The sequence below is a fragment of the Protopterus annectens genome, chromosome 5.part0 (genome assembly GCF_019279795.1).
Source record: "Protopterus annectens isolate FY-2018-M chromosome 5.part0, PAN1.0, whole genome shotgun sequence".
Taxonomy (NCBI): Eukaryota; Metazoa; Chordata; order Ceratodontiformes; family Protopteridae; genus Protopterus; species Protopterus annectens.
Genome location: NC_056735.1, coordinates 687,133,914 through 687,152,571, shown reverse-complemented (window position 1 = coordinate 687,152,571; position 18,658 = coordinate 687,133,914). Strand labels below are relative to the sequence as shown.

The 18,658-nt window shown below is 38.7% G+C and overlaps 1 protein-coding gene across 4 annotated transcripts in view; it reads left to right on the top strand.

Annotated features, from left to right (window-relative positions):
• The window catches only part of EGFL6 (EGF like domain multiple 6), a 698,819-nt gene that overhangs the window by 238,532 nt on the left and 441,629 nt on the right, over positions 1-18,658 (top strand). For all 4 annotated transcript variants that reach the window (XM_044072538.1, XM_044072537.1, XM_044072535.1 and 1 more), the window contains exon 4: positions 12,476-12,595. In XM_044072538.1, the coding sequence (XP_043928473.1) occupies positions 12,476-12,595 (120 nt within the window). The remainder of the gene's footprint in view (positions 1-12,475; positions 12,596-18,658) is intronic.

Here is an 18,658-nt window from a genome sequence, read left to right as displayed (position 1 = left end):
GCAAGCATATTATCGCAACCGCGAAAATCTGGTTGCGATAATACGTAAGCACCTTTTATATATATATATATATATATATATATATATATATATTTATATATATATATATATATATATATTTTATATATATATAGATATATATATATGCAGCTGAGTCCTTGCAACTTCACAGTTGATACACCTCACCTAGATACATCAAATGTTCAGCTAAAAAACATCCTTCAGATAGTGAGGTCTTTGAATAAGTGGAACTAGATAGGGTGCAACACCACATGGTACACAGTTTTTCTGATATTCACCATGGTCAATATTAGAGTTTTGTAGAAGTAAATGTATGTGTAGTTCATAAAACATGATGTTTATGCTCTGAAACTGAAGTAAGACTAACCTTATTATCACAACATCAAACATAAAAATCTAGTGATAACAAGCTAGTTATAGTAAGGATTTTATGTATGAACCTTAGTCCTTTTAGTGAGACTCAAGATGGCACACAGATAGCAGCTGTTATCCTACACTCCCGTGACTGTTACATTAAGTAGTTCTTTTGTCAGCTTCCTTTGCTTGTGGTTCATTAAAAGCAAATGCATTTTAACTGTGTGAGCTGGCAGCATGCTGAAGTGTTTTGTTTGGTCTTCTCCTCCACTATTGCATGACTGTGAAGTATATATATATATATATATATATATATATATATATATATATATATATATATGTGTGTATATATACACAGAGAGAGAGAGATACACACATATACATTAAGAGATTGTAGGGAGCAAAGACTCTTGCATGAGGTGTATGGAGTCTTGCCACATGAAAAAAAAGGCTTTAGCTTTGTCTGTATTGCAGTTTCAAGTTATATTTCTCAATTTAATGTGTACTCATCATCTTGTAATGCAAGTGTATGCAACAAACCTTTTGAGTTTGACATGACCTCCTTACCATATACAATATGAAGTTTTACAGTTTTTGTTGCAGAAAGTGTGCTGGTTTGGCATTTTATTTTGTTGATAAGGATGGTCACCTGAAAACTGTCTTTGAGCTGAAACTAATAAATCATGAAAAAAAAACAAATTTATAATCCTTCACATCCTAAATTAATATATAGACTACTATATTTCCATGCTACATGTATCGGCAGACATTTCTTATATCCAAGAAAGGCAAGTTGATTACTAGGACATTTGAAGAAATACCAATATATAATATTTTGCTTATCCAAAATACTTTGCAGTTGCATGTAAGTCATTGTCCAATACTGACATTATTTTGTTGGAATGCTTTTAGGGAAAGTTGATAAAGTTAGTAAAATTAAAACTAACAAAAAAAATCAAACACATACTGTAGTTTTCTTTTTTGGGAAAATCACTTGCAGTTTGAACATCAGGAGTACACACATAAATTAAATTGTAAAACAAAGATGCTTCAGAACGTGAGAAATTCACTTTAAGAAAATCAGGGAATGATCAGACTAGATAAACCAATGGCAGTGACAACAACACTGCATCAGAATCCACTGACAGCTTTGAAATCTGTAAAATATAATCATACAAACAGCAGAAAACAAAAGGTGCGGCACAGCAAAGTGTCTAACAGCTTTTAAAGTTGTTAGTTGATTAGAGGTGCACCTAACTTCAAGTAACCCTTTGTGTGGCAGAATTATATATGTTACAGCTTTAAAAGTTGCTAGATATAAAAGAATGTTGAGCAAGTTCTCAACTTTAACTTCTTTTTGTCGAGTGTTTGAAAAGTCCATTTCTAAAACACAAAACAAACTGATTATGACTGGTGACACCATCATAATAATTCTGTGTTTCTGGATCTAAAATATTATGTCAGATTTCCTCCTCCAGGTTCTCCATGAAATGAATCTGATGTATCCTTCAGAGATTATTACTTTATCACAGCAGCCCCTGGTTTTGTCTTAACCATTGTGCTTCTTCTTGAAAATAGTGTCGGCAACCTTATTTGGCAACAATCTCATCAAAGACCATTTAACAGAGACCAGTCAATGAAATGGCATCCATTAAAGCATTTATATCTTACTCCTAGGGTCAGAAAAGTGCTTAACAATTGTTGTTCACCACCTCAGTGCTGTTAAGCACTAGTGTCATGCTTAACATTGTTCAGTGGCCACAACAGAAGAGTCGTGGGCCCAAGTCTAATCAATGGAAATCCGTCATTTGGATTTGTTTTTAATCTGAATGAAGTGCTTACTGGCTTCCTGATGATCTTCTTGGGTGGCTGCTCTATATGTTATGATTTTATAAGCTAAAAAACAGTGACAGCTTCTACACTTTTTTCTCAAATATTTGCAGTGATGGAAGGAGCTAAACTCCATGCATTACAAAGCACTGTGATTGAGTCAACATTGATATCAAGATTCTGTCATGAGGCAAATTTCTTGACATCCATGTTTTAAACACATAGCATCCTGGCAATGACTGCTGATTCATTATTAATCATATATGCAATGCACACAATCACATTATTATATTTTTTCTAAAGTTTCACAAACAACTTTTCATATCTTGGGATCTGTGCATCCTAGACAAGATAATGTTCATCGTGTTACCCTGCTGCAGTCATCACACTTGGGTTATCCTGTCGTCAGGCAGTCCCGCAGTCAGCCGGAATTCCAAAGTCTTGGTCCGGCGTCGGTTGCTGTCGCTTCTTCCCTGACGTCAGTGCGCCAGGGGTATATATAATGCATCCAACGCCATTTTCTTCAGTCTTTCTTGCCGCGCAGTGCCCGAAGCAGAAGCAGTTCACAAGTGCCAGTCGGCCAACTCCTGAGATTTTCGAACTCGAATTTCAGACCGAAGTCTTCAATAAAGCTAAGTACCCCATTGAGGAAACTTTTCTTGCCTCAGACCGATGTCAGAAAAAGTTAACAATCGTATTTCTTGTGGGAAGCAAATACCTCATAAGGATTTACATTCTTATTGCATACCTTGCCTAGGCCCAGACCACGACGTCACTAGTTGTTGTTTTTGTGCTAGGTTTAATAAGCGTACTATAAAAAGACGCTTTGATTTCGCACGACACTACTTCAGTAGAAAATTTAACTACACTATGCCGTCGGAGCAACCGACTACCGGCGTGCACAAAAAACGCAAGGATAAGGACAGGCAGCCTAGACCCAAGCCAGATTCCGAGGCCTCGGCTGGTCCGGTTTCCGGTTCACCGGTCTTCAGTGAGGCTCCGACACAGCCCCTGACTACTGCAGATCTGGAACCAGAGACCACTTCGGAACTTTTGGCGGAAAGTACCAGGCCGATGCAGCCATTTTGTTCAGCCCGTACAGACGACACTGCGGAAAGAGATGTCGGTGCTGCAGAAACACCTTCAGTTTCTAAAGGCATCTTCAGACCGACGACGCTCACCATTAAAACGTATCCTAAGACAAAGACTCCTATTATACCTAAAAAGACTGCACTTCAGTCCCCTGTTCAAGGCCCCATGCCTAAGAAACAGATGCTCAAAATGGCTGAAGATTTGATCTCTTTAATCAGGGGTTCCCAACCCCCTCCTGACAAAAGGCCTAGACAAGAGGAAGATTATGCATCCTCTGAACAAGTGTCCATTTCAGGAAGATTATGCATCCTCTGAACAAGTGTCCATTTCCTCAGGCTCCTCTGAGGACCAAGATTACTCCTTCTCCCCTTATGAAGATTCTGATGCTGAGGATTCCATTCCCTCAGCTTCTCCTCCTGAAGACTACTCCTTTGGGGAAACTTTACACACTATGAGGGAACATTTTCACTGGGAAGGTCAGGACTACTCTGACTCAAAGAAAAGGCTCAGAGAGTTTCTTTTACTCCCCCAGCACAGACCTCTTGCCATCCCCCCAGTTTTGGATATTGTGGATGATGTTTACTTAGAATCTAGTTTGAACCCAGACTCTCTACCTCCTGCTCCGGCCAAACCTGACAGATACTATAGAGTCCCTGATTCCCACAAATTTCTTTATAAAAGCCCTGTTGCTGATCCAAAGACTATCTCCCAGGGTCCCAAAGGGGCTAAGGCTTCTATGGCAAAAAATCCTGTACCCTCTGAAAGGGACTCCAGAGCACTAGACAGGTGGGGGAAAAAGGTTTACACCTCAGCCACTCTAGCTATGAGGGCACTAAATTGCCAATTTCACATGCTAAAGTATCAGCAATTTCTTATCTCTCAGTTAAAACAAAGAATGAGCACACTCCCTCAACAGTTTGAATTGAAAGAAATGCAGGATCTGTTGCACGCCACTGAGCAGGTGGGCAAACATACTTTACAATGTGGGTTTGATTCTTTGGAGGCTTCCTGCAGAGCAGCTGTCACTGGGTCTGTTATACGTAGGCATGCTTGGTTAAAGGAACAAACTCTGCCTGATCATGTTAAAGCAAAGCTTCTAGATGCTCCCTTACAGTAGGATGTTCTTTTTGGAGTTAAAGCAAAAGTCTTAAAGAAAATGGAGGATAAGGCAAAATCTATGCAGACAGTCAAAGATTTCCTACAGGTACAGCCCCCTCGCTTCAGCAGAAATTGGCCAACAAAAAATTGGTCCTTTCCAGCTACTGACAGACCACAGAGGGGTAAATACAGACATCCAAGAGGCAGAGAACAACCACAAGCCCAGTACAAACCTCGCCAATGGGGCACTGCAACACAGAAGGGAGGAGAAGACAGGTCCCAAACTACCAGAAGGCAAACTCAATGACTTGCACCTCATCTGGCCAAGCAACACTCTCTTGACAGCCTCTTTGGGAAGAAAACTCGCATTTTTTTCATACAACTGGCACATTGTCACACAGGGCAAATGGGTCCTAGACATAATTTTACGAGGATACAGATTCCACTTTCACACCTTGCCAATGAAAAGAGGAATGCCAAACCTGCCACAAAATCAATGGGCAGAGGCACAAAAACAAATTACAGCTCTCATGGACATGAGAGCCATTCAACTGGTACCTACTCGAGAGCAAGGCCAAGGATTTTACTCAAGACTCTTTCTAGTTCCCAGAAAGGACAATGCCTGGAGACCAATTCTGGACCTTTCAATTCTAAACACCTTCTTGCAAGTACCCAAATTCAAGATGCTAACACTACAGCAGCTTCTTCCCATGTTGGGCAAGGAAGCATGGCTAGTAATGTTGGACCTCAAGGAGGCATACCTGCATGTCCCTATCAGACAAAGTTGCAGAAGATACCTCCGTTTCATTGCAGGTTCAACCCATTACCAATTCTCTGCACTGCCCTTTGGCTTATCTACTGCGCCCAGTGTCTTCACAAAATGTCTGGCACCAGTAATTGCATACTGCAGACAAAGAGGAATTCAAATATACCCATACCTGGATGACTGCCTCATCCAAGCAGAAAGGAAGGACATCCTCCTACAACATCTGTCTTTTGTAAAACATCTTCTAAGTTGCCTGGGGTACACAGTAAATGAAAAGAAATCAAAACTAGTACCCTCACAAAATGTGACATTCCTGGGTGCCAGCTTGAATACAACAGCCCAGAAGGCTTATCTGATGCCAGACAAACAACTACAACTGACTCAATATTTCAAAACAATGGCAACAAAGACCCAACTACCTGCAAGAAAAATTCTGCAGGCCTTGGGCTTCATGGCATCTTGCATACTACTAATACTATTTGCAAAGCTGCATATGAGGAAATTACAGTGGTACCTAAAAAGCGTATGGTCTCAACACAGCCACAGCTTGGACACAATGATATCTCTCATTCCCTGCCTACAACAGGAGTTTCTATGGTGGTCACAGGCATGTCACCTCAACAAGGATCAGCCTTTCACCTTGCCCCCAGCCAGGCAAACTATGACAACAGATGCATCAGACTACGCCTGGGGGGCACACATGGCAGGACAGTGCGTTCAAGACGTATGGACTGCAGATCAAAGGAGTCTGCACATCAATCAAAAAGAGATGCTAGCTGTACAGAATGCTCTGACAGCCTTCAAGAATCTATTACATCCAGGACAACTTACAATAAGGATGGACAACACCAGAGTAATGTGGTACATAAACAAACAAGGGGGTACACACTCCTACCCTCTATGCAGGCAAGCGATGACCTTGTGGAACACAGCTCTGGCTTACCAAGTTCAGTTACAAGCTCAATTCCTGCCAGGAAAGAAGAACACATTGGCAGACGACCTCAGCAGAAACATAATGGATCCCCACGAGTGGAAACTGGATCCACAAGTATTTGCAATGATAACTCAAAAATGGAGCCTTCCAGACATAGACCTATTTGCCAGTCCTCAAAACTGTCAACTAACAAAATTTTGTACAAGGACACTTCACCATCAAGCTTGGAAAGTGGACGCACTATCATTCAGTTGGAAAAACCTGACAGTATATGCCTTCCCTCCACTGCCTCTCCTCACAAAGGTGCTTCTGAAAGTCAGAAAGGAGAGACCACGACTGATTCTCATAGCCCCAGACTGGCGACACCAGCACTGGTACCCACTATTGAGGAATATGGCCCAGGGCCCACCTTGGATTTTACCACAAATTACCCATTTGCTCACACAGCAGAACAATCAGATTCTTCACAGCCAGCTCAAAACCTTAAATCTGGCTGCATGGCAAATCACCTAAGCATCCAGCCAGCTCCTCTTTCCCAAGCAGTTATGGATGTTATTCTGGAAGCTAGGAGGCCAAGCACCAGAAAGGCTTATTCGGACAAATGGAAAAGGTTTTGTGCTTGGAACCAAGCTAAAGGCCAAAACACAATTCAGCCTCACATGCCTCACATTCTACAGTATTTAATTGAGATGTTGCACAAAGGACTTTCTTTTTCTTCCATTAAAATCCATGCATCAGCTATTTCAGCCCACTACAACACGGATCCACCCTTATTTTCGCATCCACTTCTAAGGCAGTTCCTCAGAGGGGCAAAAAACATTTGGCCCCCCAGGAGAGCACCTACACCAACATGGGACCTCAATTTTGTTCTGGAAAAACTTACGCTACCTCCCTTTGAACCAGCTTTCTCTGCAGATCTACAGTTCCTATCATGGAAGGCTGCCCTGCTGCTAGCAATAACTTCAGCTAGAAGAGTCTCAGAGCTGCAGGCACTAATGGCAGTGGAACCTTTCCTCATTTTCCATCAAGACAGAGTTTCTCTACGAACTAATCCTTCCTTCATGCCTAAGGTAGTTTCCAGTGTGGCTTTAAATCAAACCATCCACCTACCCACCTTCTTCCCAAATCCACAGAACAAAGGTGAAAGACTCCTCCATTCCTTGGACATTCACAGGCAACTTCGTTACTACTTGGATAAAACTAAGGCTTTCAGAAAATCTGACCAGGTCTTTGTATCCTGTGCTATAGCTTCACAAGGGAAGGCTATATCAAAACAAACCATTTCCAAATGGATAGGACATCGCATTCGTTTTTGCTATACCCATCATGGAAAACCAGTTCCTGCTACCATTAGGCCCCAGTCTACCAGGGCAACAGCTACATCTACAGCCTTCCTCAGGGGGGTTCCAACCAAGGAGATTTTGGAAGCTGCAACTTGGAGTTCAGTACACACCTTTACCAAACACTATCACTTACCACTTTACTCTAAGACTAGGGCGGGCTTTGCCACTGCAGTTCTGCAGGGCCTTCTAGCCTCCTCTAACCCTATATGACTCCTCCACCCATCCTTAGCTTTGGGATTCTACCCAAGTGTGATGACTGCAGCAGGGTAACACGATGAACATAGTACAGTTTTGTACCTACCATAAATGTAGATGTTCGAGTGTACACCCTGATGCAGTCCAGGTTACCCTCCCTCCATCCCATCTGATCTAACTGGCTAAATCTCTTCTATACCTTCCTGATGTATTTGCTTATAGCTGGAGGGATTTTGTGTTTGTGCAAAATTTACTTAATTTGGTACTAATTACTGACCACCTTTTTGGGAGCACCTGACATCTGGGGCAAGAAAAACTGAAGAAAATGGCATCGGATGCATTATATATACCCCTGGCGCACTGACGTCAGGGAAGAAGCGACAGCAACTGATGCCTGACCAAGACTTTGGAATTCCGGCTGACTGCGGGACCGCCTGACGACAGGATAACCCAAGTGTGATGACTGCAGCAGGGTGTACACTCGAACATCTACATTTATGGTAGGTACAAAACTGTACTTTCTTTTGTATGAGCTTTTTTCATTATATGAAAAAGTATGCCTAACTGTATAATTCCTAATATAAATAAAACTGAAGATATCTCAAGGTATACAACTTGAATTGCAAATATCAAGTATAATTTTTTTTCATCATCGTGCCATGCAATAGTTTCCACGTGACTTGGTTTTGGAAACAGTAGTCTTTATATGGAGATGTTTCATAGCCTCACAATTACTATTACTAGCAAGAAAATAGCAATGTCTCCTATATAGCATGTTCTATGTAAACAAGAATTACTACCAAGCAAATAGCAATGTCTCCTGTATAGCATACTCTATATAAACAAAAACAGTGCATTCATCTGTCTTACAGCATAACATTCCACACTGTGAACATCAACAGCATATATATCTCTTGGTTCTAAAAATACGAATGTAAATATGCAAATACAAATAAGTAACAAACAATGTCTAATATCTCACTGCAGGACAGTCTTAGTGTCACTGTATTACTTGCATCTTGCCCTTTCTTAGTTGCTTATTTTTAATTGTTAAGTCACTTAATTAAGAAAGCGTGTTACAAAAATATCAAGATTCCATTAGGATCTATGGGTGTTAAATGGAAGTACCCAAGAAAGCACTACAGACGTGAATGGGTTTGGGTAACAGAAGATGCTGTGGCAGCTCATTTCCTGAATTTACATTACAGTACACTTATATTATACCATGACCCCCCCCAAAACGTGCACGCTGATTGGCCAGCGTGCCCATTGTAAATCGAGATATACTAATGGAAAAAGGTCCGGTTGCTCAGACTTTTTTCCATTAGTATAACTCGTTTTTTTAAAACACTGTCTCGCTATGTTAAAAGGGTTTAACATAGCGAGACAGCTTTAAAATAAGCAACGGAGATCTCCGTTGCTTATTTTAAAGCTGTCTCGCTATGTTAAACCCATTTAACATAGCGAGACAGTGTTTAAAAGCAATGGAGAAAGCAAGATCTCCGTTGCTTTTTAGTTCGCTATGTTAAATGAGTTTAACATAGCGAGACAGTTTAAAATAAGCAACGGAGATGTCCGTGCTTATTTTAAAACTGTCTCGCTATGTTAAACTCATTTAACATAGCGAGACATAAAAAGCAACGGAGATCTTGCTTTCTCCATTGCTTTTGCCCAACTCTGAGGTACTGCACAGGCGCGCAGTACATCAGAACTGCCGCGGATGCCAGACATCTGCGGAAGGGCAGTAAACAGGCATTATACTATGCCATTATTTAAGAAAAGTAACAGTTTCTTTTCTTAAATAATGTCATGAGAATAGCAATAACCCACTTCTGGGTGTGGGTAATGCTAACTATACCCACGGTTGGCTTTGTTTGGTCCCTTCGGCTTCGCCCTCGGGACCAAACCATGCCAACCGTGGGTAAATTTAGCATTACCCACACCCAGGCGTGGGTTATTGCTATAATATGTACTGCCCATGATAATGGTAAGTAGGCCTAAGAAACTAATGTTATCTCATTAACGTCTATATGGTGTTGAATAATACACCTCTAACAACCTACACATATCTTGCATTCCACACCATTTTCTGAAAAATAAACTTAAAAAGCATAGGATAAACACATCTAAATATTTTGTGAACAATAAAAGCTATTAAAACTGTACAAATGCCAATGTTATCAGTAAAAAGTATTCTTTACAGAGATAATAGTCAGTTAATTCATAGTCTTTTCCATAGATACTATAATGTATTATAATTCATACAAACCCCATATTATATTTTTCTAAACTTTCACAAATAAATTTTCATATCTTAAACTCTACAGCCTAGACATTTGTTGTTAGAACATTTTTGTTAACCAGACATAAGCTTTCACATGACAACAGGAAATTCCTCTGTAAGTGCATGTTTATTGAAATATTTACAGAAATATGAAAACATATATTTAATTATATAATTATCAATACAAATAATACTGGATATCTCTAAATTTGTGTACCCTTGCACACACATTCATGTGTGTGTATATTCACACACACACACACGCATGCACACATGCACATAGGCCCACACGTACACACACATGCACATGCATATACACAAATCTGCTCATCAACAAAAAGCCCTCTTCATTTACTTAAACCCACTGAAACATCCAGACTCAAACATACACAACCACATCAACACCCCCCCACTCCCAGTCTTTGCTGAACTTACTTGCACCACAGATATTACCATAAAAAACCCTAAAGTGTAAATATTAATATATGTTTAGAGATGTGCATTGAGGGGTTTGACAATGAATAAGACAGATATGTGTGTCATCAATAAGAAGATTTGAAGACATTCCTAAATATAATATTTATTCAGCAGCAGCTATCCTCTTATCTTTTTACCTCATTGATCTAAGTAACAGCACTAATCACTACATTTTAGTATGAATGTTGCTGCAATGAATATAGATGCAGGTTCAAGTTATTGCTATACACAAATACTAGTAATTCCATCAACAGAAAACTTGGTGATCCATGTAGTAAGGACAGAGGAAATGCAAATACACATAACATGTATTGTTCCGGTGAAGTACAAAAAAAGAGTATGTGTTAAAGTAACAGATGACTAAATACAGTACAAGCTTTTTCTAGAGAAGGTATGATGTACAAAAAGCAAAGCAGAAGAACCTCACAACAAAAAAAATGTAGTATTTGGTACACTATATCAATTATAGCAAGAGCAGAGGAATGAGATTAGTAACAAATGAAAGTAGTAAAGGGGTACAGCAGAAAAGTAGGAGGAAAGACTGGATGTTGGGGACAGCAAGACCTGGCATTTATGAAGAATTCTAATAATGGCAAAAGTAAGGTTGGTAAGCTTTAGGATGGTAAGAGAGAGACAGCGAGAGTGGATGTAAAAGTAGTGAATTACAAAATATGAAAGAGTGACAAAGAGACAGAGAAAGGATCAAGGAAAGAGATGGTAGGAAAAAGGGTGGAAGTTCAGTGGAGAGAGAAACATATGTCAGAAATGTGAGGTTTGGTAACTGAGTTGCAAAGACTCACAATGCTGAGTCCTGGAATGTGGAGACTGAGTGACCAAAAATCAAGACTTACATAATATTATGTCCAAGATTGCCATTGCTCGGACTATTCCCCTTTCTCTGGCAGTCTCAGAGTTGGTAACTACAAGTTCACTGGGAGTGAGCAGATTTAAAGGAGGAAAGCAATCTTTGCTTTCTGTATTTTCAAACTTTTTTATGGAATTTAGTGACTCAGCATTGTTTGGTCTGACATCTTAAGAGGGAGCTGTGATACTGCTGTTTAGATAGGTAAAGTAAATTGACATATACAAGATCAGTTACTGCCTAAGTGAAACTTTATGATCCGTTAGAAACCTTGTTTATAGGCAAGTTCCTGTTTGCTCAGAGTGAATTTATTCCTATGTTTACCCACACTAACACTGCAAGTTGAGTCTCCTTGCCCATTTACAGTTTGACTTGTACCAATAATGTACCTCTGTAAGAGTGTAGAATTGCAGGGATATACCAGGTAAATAAAGCTGAGCAGTTGTTAGAACTAAATTGCCTCTAAACCTCTGTTAGATGGATAACCTTCGGACAATTAGCTAAGTTTATGTACATAAACTTGCAAAAGGCTTCATATTGCTGAGAAATGGAAGGTCTTGCAAAGCATGCAGTCCTGTAAACTGTAGCTCAAGTTTATATGCAGTGATTGTACGAAGGCTATTTAGTACATGGGAAGTATGGGGACCTCTCTTTTCTAATGGAAAATATAGGCCTATTGGAGGGCAAGACAGCCTAATGTTCAGTTGTAAATGTCTAACATATTAATTTCATTTAATCACTCACTTAACAGCAACTTTGTTTCACTAATGCTTAATAAGCTCAGTTATCTATAAAAGATTTCTGAGTGGTAAAGTAAATGTAATAAGTGGAATGAATACGATTTACATGTACTGCCATAAGTAGTCTGACATGGATGTGACTCAGAATTTCATGAAATGTTTTTCTAAAATGACATTTGTGTGTTCATGATTCATGTGTACTTAACTGACTGCTATAAAGGCATGTAAATATTTGATTCATAACCTCAAATAAAAACAGATACTTCTCACATACACACCACACAAGCATTCATATGTACACATAGTACTGTGAAAGTATGCACCTAATGCTAACAATTCCATGTATTTTTTTTTCCCATAATGATTACTGTTTCTAATGCGTAAGAAGATTGTGTAATGTACCAAGTTTTCTTCTTTAGAAAGTTCATTAGAATTGGCAAATACAATTTTTTCATATAAATTTCAACCAATCCTCACAGATCTGAATGAATGTGGACTGAAGCCTCGTCCCTGTGAGCACAGATGTATGAACACACATGGAAGCTACAAATGTTACTGCCTTAACGGTTACATGCTGATGCCAGATGGAACATGTGCAAGTAAGTTATAAATGTGCTACTGTTATATAGAGTGCATTGGCTCTTCATACTATTAATAGTTGTACTAGCCCTGAAAATTTTGATTCAAATGATGGAAATGTTGAACATATTTTTTTGCACTCTTCCAAGTACACTTAAGTTCTTTCACCTGTGAATGAAAAAAAATCCATTTCTACTGTATCCTCGATGAAAGGTGATTTATTTCAGCATGAACATAAGCAGTTCTAGAGGAAACCAATATAAATGAATTCCTTACCAATGTTTTGTCTCATAGCTGCTGGTGGAAAGATGTTTAGCTGTATTTGTAGAACATGTAGATTGAAACTAAGGAGTAAGCAACATTATACACAGCAATGACACCGCAGTGACAGGAATATAGTATCATAAAAAGAAACCCAGGCTATAGTGTTCTTCTCAAAGGAATTAAACAAAATGCTATGTTTAAATTTATCAGATAGACACTCCCCTTTCAATAAATGCAAATTATAAAAGATGACCCTTTACATTTGAAGCAGATACATATGGAGATATGAAAGTGATATCATAAAATTCTTCCAGTTTTGTGGATGTATTATATAAGATGAGATAGAAGAGGTAAAAGTAGCCATAATCATACTTCTGAACTGCACAGAATGTTGCAGAATGTCTAGATTTTTGGCTCATATGTTGGGTCTGGCCCTCATTAAATGTGTTGTTTACATGCAAATCATTAAAGATTGAAGTCACTAAATAATGGAAGACATTTAAGTTTCAGTCTCCATATCCTTCAAAAAATGCATGCTAATACAACACCTGCTATTCTAACAACTTTCTAATTTTGTAAGAACAATATTTACAATATGTCCCTGATTTTGGGCCTTTGTGCTCCATTAGTTTTGGCTTTGACCAGTTTTTTTGTGCTAAGAGGTTGAGCGGAATTATCATAATTGGTATTCATCCATTCTTTTTTTCTGCCATGAATAAGTAATGTTTAAACGGACAAGTTCTTCAAAGAGCTAAAGAATGTGTTGTAGTGGAACCTACTGGAAGTTACTCAAAAAAGGCTTTCATTATAGTAGTGACAAACCTTATATAATTATCACAAGTAGTGATTTGTTCAGACAGTAAATATATTCATGTATAACTGATAAACTAGACTTCTGATAACTGTTTATTTTGATTAATAGTCTGAGTGCAATACATATTGGAAATATGCATGATATAGGGCCATTAGTAATGCAGTTTGATTTTCTGTGTAAGCATATCAATATTTTCCTGATGTAGGAAATGCTATTTGGGTTTGAAATATTAGCAGATGATCCTTTGTCAGATGTAGTAAATACCTTGCACAGAAGCATTCAAATGAGTATGTTGATAAATCTAATATGTTTGCCATGCAACACTGCAGTAACTGCTCAGCACAGTGCTTTTGTGTTGCCCAGTATTACTGAATGCCTTATTGTTTTAAGGATTTCTTCATGATATTTGTTATGATGAGCATTTCTCGGGGTTATCCTAGCTGGACCACACCTCAGAATTCCATAAAATAGTTGCTTAAGTAAAACTGCTTTCTATATGTTGCACGGCAATTGCTATTTTGAGATTATAAAATCCTATCTGATAGCTATTTTTAACTCTGGTTTGGAATCATTTGGAGCAATTTTTATTTTTTTCAAAGTGAAAAACATCAAAATATGCATCAGAAAAAGAATTTAGCATATGCACCATGATACACACATTTTCTAAGAGAAACTGCTGAGACATCTATAAACAGGTCACATGCTGTTTCACAGGTGCTGTAAAGTCAGCAGTAGGAAAATTTGCACAAGTATTACCTTCTTTATGAGTAATGAATGTACATGTATCCCATTTCATAAGTATCTAACTCTTATTAGTTAGGAAGAGCATTAGTATATAGACTTGAACAGCTTTCCGTCATTAGCTCAATACCTGGTTCATAGGTTAATAGGTATATACTAGGCTAACGAAGTCTGGGGCATTATAAGCTTAGGTGTGAAATCCAAGCCTATTGTGTCCATATATCTCTTGGGTATTTATCAGGTGGGGGTATGTTAGTTAGGAAGTTTCTAGAGGTCATGTGTGGTGTGGTATGTTAGTTTGGATATTACTGTATGCTTCTGTCTATCAGAGACATGGGTCCAGACTCAGGGAGAATTTTCAATTTCCCATCCATTGGTCAAGGTTATACTTAAATAGGGTTAGGGATGGACTCTGGTTCACATGGATGGGGAGCCTGTTTCAGAGCATGGAGATCTTCTGAGACACATATGTCTTGCCAATATGTTTTATTTATGTCACAAACAAAATTTAAATCCTTGGATTGAGTGGTTCTGATGCTGTTCATTTTGTGGATGTGCAAAAGATCCATCAGAGTTGGATCTGAGAATATCTTCTATGTCAGTCATAAATCCCTTCTCAGTAACCGGTAAGAGAGAGAGATCATATAAAGGAAGGCTTTAATGTGATCAGTATATGGCAATATGTTTATACCCTAGATTTTCCTGGTAAGGAATCTTTGTAGGCATTCCAGCTGTTTGCACATGTCTGACCAGGTACATGCTGAAGGGGGCATTATACTCAATGATGGGTCTGATAAGGGCTAAATAAAGTGACACTTTGGTTTCCTTGGACCTGGATGCCATGCCCTTACTTATAATTTGGGTGACATAGAATGATTTTCTTATTACCTTGACCATGTGTTGTTCAAAGGGCAGATTACCATCTGCATACAGTACGTTCCCAAATCCCTGGCTACTGGGTCAACTCTTAGGGGTGTCTTATCAATGGAGTAGTTAGCCTGGGTGGCAGTTTTCCCAAAAGACACTATAATGCATTTCTTGGCACTGAGTTTTAGTCTGTGACTTTGGCACCAGTCATTTGTCTATGTTAGACCCTCTTGTAAAATATTTGTATCATGGGGGCAATCTATGATAGATCCCAATTTGCAGTCATCTGTGAACTTGGTCAGCTAAGTGCCCTTGACATTAGCCTTTACCTCAGAGAATTACATCCCAAATAGGAGCTGTCCCAGCATGGAGCCTTGAGTCTCATAGTGGAGGTGGTGTCACCAGTCCTGACCTCCTGGGTCCTGTCTGTGAGCCAGCTGGCAATTCAGTGAGTCAAGTAGGGGTTTATGCCCAGTACGGTGAGTTTGTCAACTATACCTGAGGAAGGTATTGTATTGAACACCTTAGCCAGGTTGAGGTAGATGGTATGCACAGTTTTCCCGTCATCCACTGCCTTACTGACCTTCTCAAAGAAATCCATTTCATTTAGTAGGTATGACCTTCCCTTGAAAAAGCCAAACTGGATTGGGTCCAGTATCTGAAGTTTGCCTATGTCTTTGTTGATCATTTTCATGATAGTTTGTTCCATGTCATTGCATATTAGACTTGTCAGACTAATAGGTCTGTAGTTTCCAAGGTCAGTTGATGGTCCACCCTTGTGAAGTGGGATAACCACTGCCTTGGTCTAATGCCTATTTTAAGGCTGTAGTTGAAAAGTGACTCAAGTGGTCCTGACAGGTCATCTTTCAAGCTATTTAGGAGGCATCCAGGATATTGTCAGGAACCCACTGAGGGTGTGTTTCCTTCATGAAGGCTTTGTATCTGCTTTCTATTATGTTCACCATCATAACCTTAGCAGTGGCACGCCTTTCTTCTCCTATTCTCTATCTAATTTTTTGCTTCAGCCTCTCAGTCACCAGCATTGCTGGCAACAATGGGCACATGCATCTGAGTACTATGACTGTGTAGATTTGTTGTAGTTAATTGCATTTTACAGATTTCGTTCCTACTTTCTCTCTGTCCCTCAGCATTTCCAGAGTTCTCACATGAGCTGAATACCACAAGCTGTAAAAAATTAAAATTCTTAATTAAGGGCTTCTGATGTATTAAAAATTGATGTTCATTGTAAAGACATCAAGAAAATTATTTAGTTTTATATAGTATAATTTTTGAAAGAAGGTGCAAAACCACAAAAAGGGACAGATTACATTCAGTCAGAGAACAAATACAAGATTATGTTCCAAAAATTAATTCAACCATAAAGAAAAAAGGTTTAATATTCAACCTCTAAATGTACATGGAAAGCAACTATACAAAAACAGTCAACAAATGCTAGCATATTTGCTAGAGTAAGTTTTTCCAGCTCCTGTCTTATATGGCCATGTTTCATTTGGTCACATAGGAAAGATCACAGATGAAGAAGTTGGTGTGTTAGTAAACAGTCAACATTGCACAGTGCTGGAGATGACTCATTCCATTTTTTCTTCTGAAGGTGTCCAATCTTAGGATTAGTAGTTTTAAGTACAGGGGTATTGGAGACCTTACCCTTCATAAGGAAACAGAAGGGCTTGCCTCATGCAAAATTGTTTTTAAATTTTAGCAAGTTGTAGTTTCATGATCAGCAGCCTTTTCTGTGTGACCAATAGAAGCATGGGAAGACCCAATTTGATGCAGTCTGAATTTAACACTGGAAATTGTCCTTTATTTCAAATTTGTGTTTGGACTGTCCAAACCTACTTATTTCCAAATACATCCTTTTACTAATTAGAAATACTGATTACCTGCCTATTTGCCAAAATATGCACTATTGTATCCTTTGGGTAGCCATCTACCCAAGGGAACTACAATGTTGACAATATGCCCCTAAGAGTTGACCCAGTTGTTTGGAATCTGGAAACCTATGTGGACAGTGATACGTTTTGACCAACATGTTTCTATTGTTGTAAGAAAGTCCTTCTGTATTGCAGTGCTTATAAACAAAAGGATTGTGTCTAGACTGAGGAATGTCATTGTTCCCCTTTACTCAGCCCTCATTTGGCCAGTCATTGAATATAATGCCCCCTTTGGCATGTATCTGTCCAGACACATGCAACAACTGGAATACCGACACAGATACCTTACTAAAAGGAAACAAGGCATAAACAACATGTCCTACATGGACCAACAAATAGCCCTGTCACTATACTCATTGTCCTACAGACTGCTAAGAGGTGACCTGTGTCTGGCATACAAGGCATCCTCTAACTCATTACTGATGGATTTACTGCATTTCAGCAAGTCAAATGGCATCAGAAATACTAAGTCTAGAGATATAAACCTGTTCTGCAACATCAATAGAATGGTTTGGACAATTAAATCTTGCAGAGGATACTGGTTCTGCTGTGCAACAGAATCCCCATCCACATAAAATACATCCATGTCCATATTCAAGAGCAACTTGGGTATATGAATAAGAATCAGAAAATGTACCCCAAGACTGCCCTCTGTACTGCTAATGGATGGAGGCAGACCCTAAATGTTTTATCCATGCATGGGTCCCCTCAAATTACCTATGATATGATCCTAGTTATTCTCACTAGGGGAGATATATAATTATCAACCGTCGGATGAGTAAGGCCAGTCTATACCCAAATGAGCTAGGTTATTTGGAGCACAAAAAGGGAAATCGGTTAGGCTTAAAATGCCCCACAAGGGCAGCTAGCCTAGTACTTACCTATGAACCTATGACCCTATAAACAAAATGTGGGCATTGCTTCAACAATAGAATTATTTTAGGTTTAATTAGTTCATTATGCTTTAACAGTATTAAAACATTATTTTCACATTTCTAATTTAACAGAGTCAGATTCTGAAATTATGTTTTGATGATACTGAAACTCTTTGTTTTATAGGTAGAATAACGACATGATCAATAGGGCTACCACCCCTTCTCATGATGTATTATGCCTTCCATTTGTGTTTGTCAACTTCCTGATTGATTGTAAACACTGATCTACCAGGCAAATTCTGCTTAAGTTCCATATGAACTCTAAGATGTCTTTGTCAGTTTCTCTGATATGCATTGCAAAGAAAAAATATATTATTATTATTATTATTATTAACAATGAAAAGGTACATTAACTACAAAGATGGCTCCAAGCTGATTCAGTACCACAAGAAGTCTTATTGTTATACAGAGTATGCCTAAACAACAGCCATTATAACAAGCACTGTGAATCTAACTAAATTAATTCTATTATTGAGAAAGAAAGGAATAAATAGAAAGACATTTAATGTG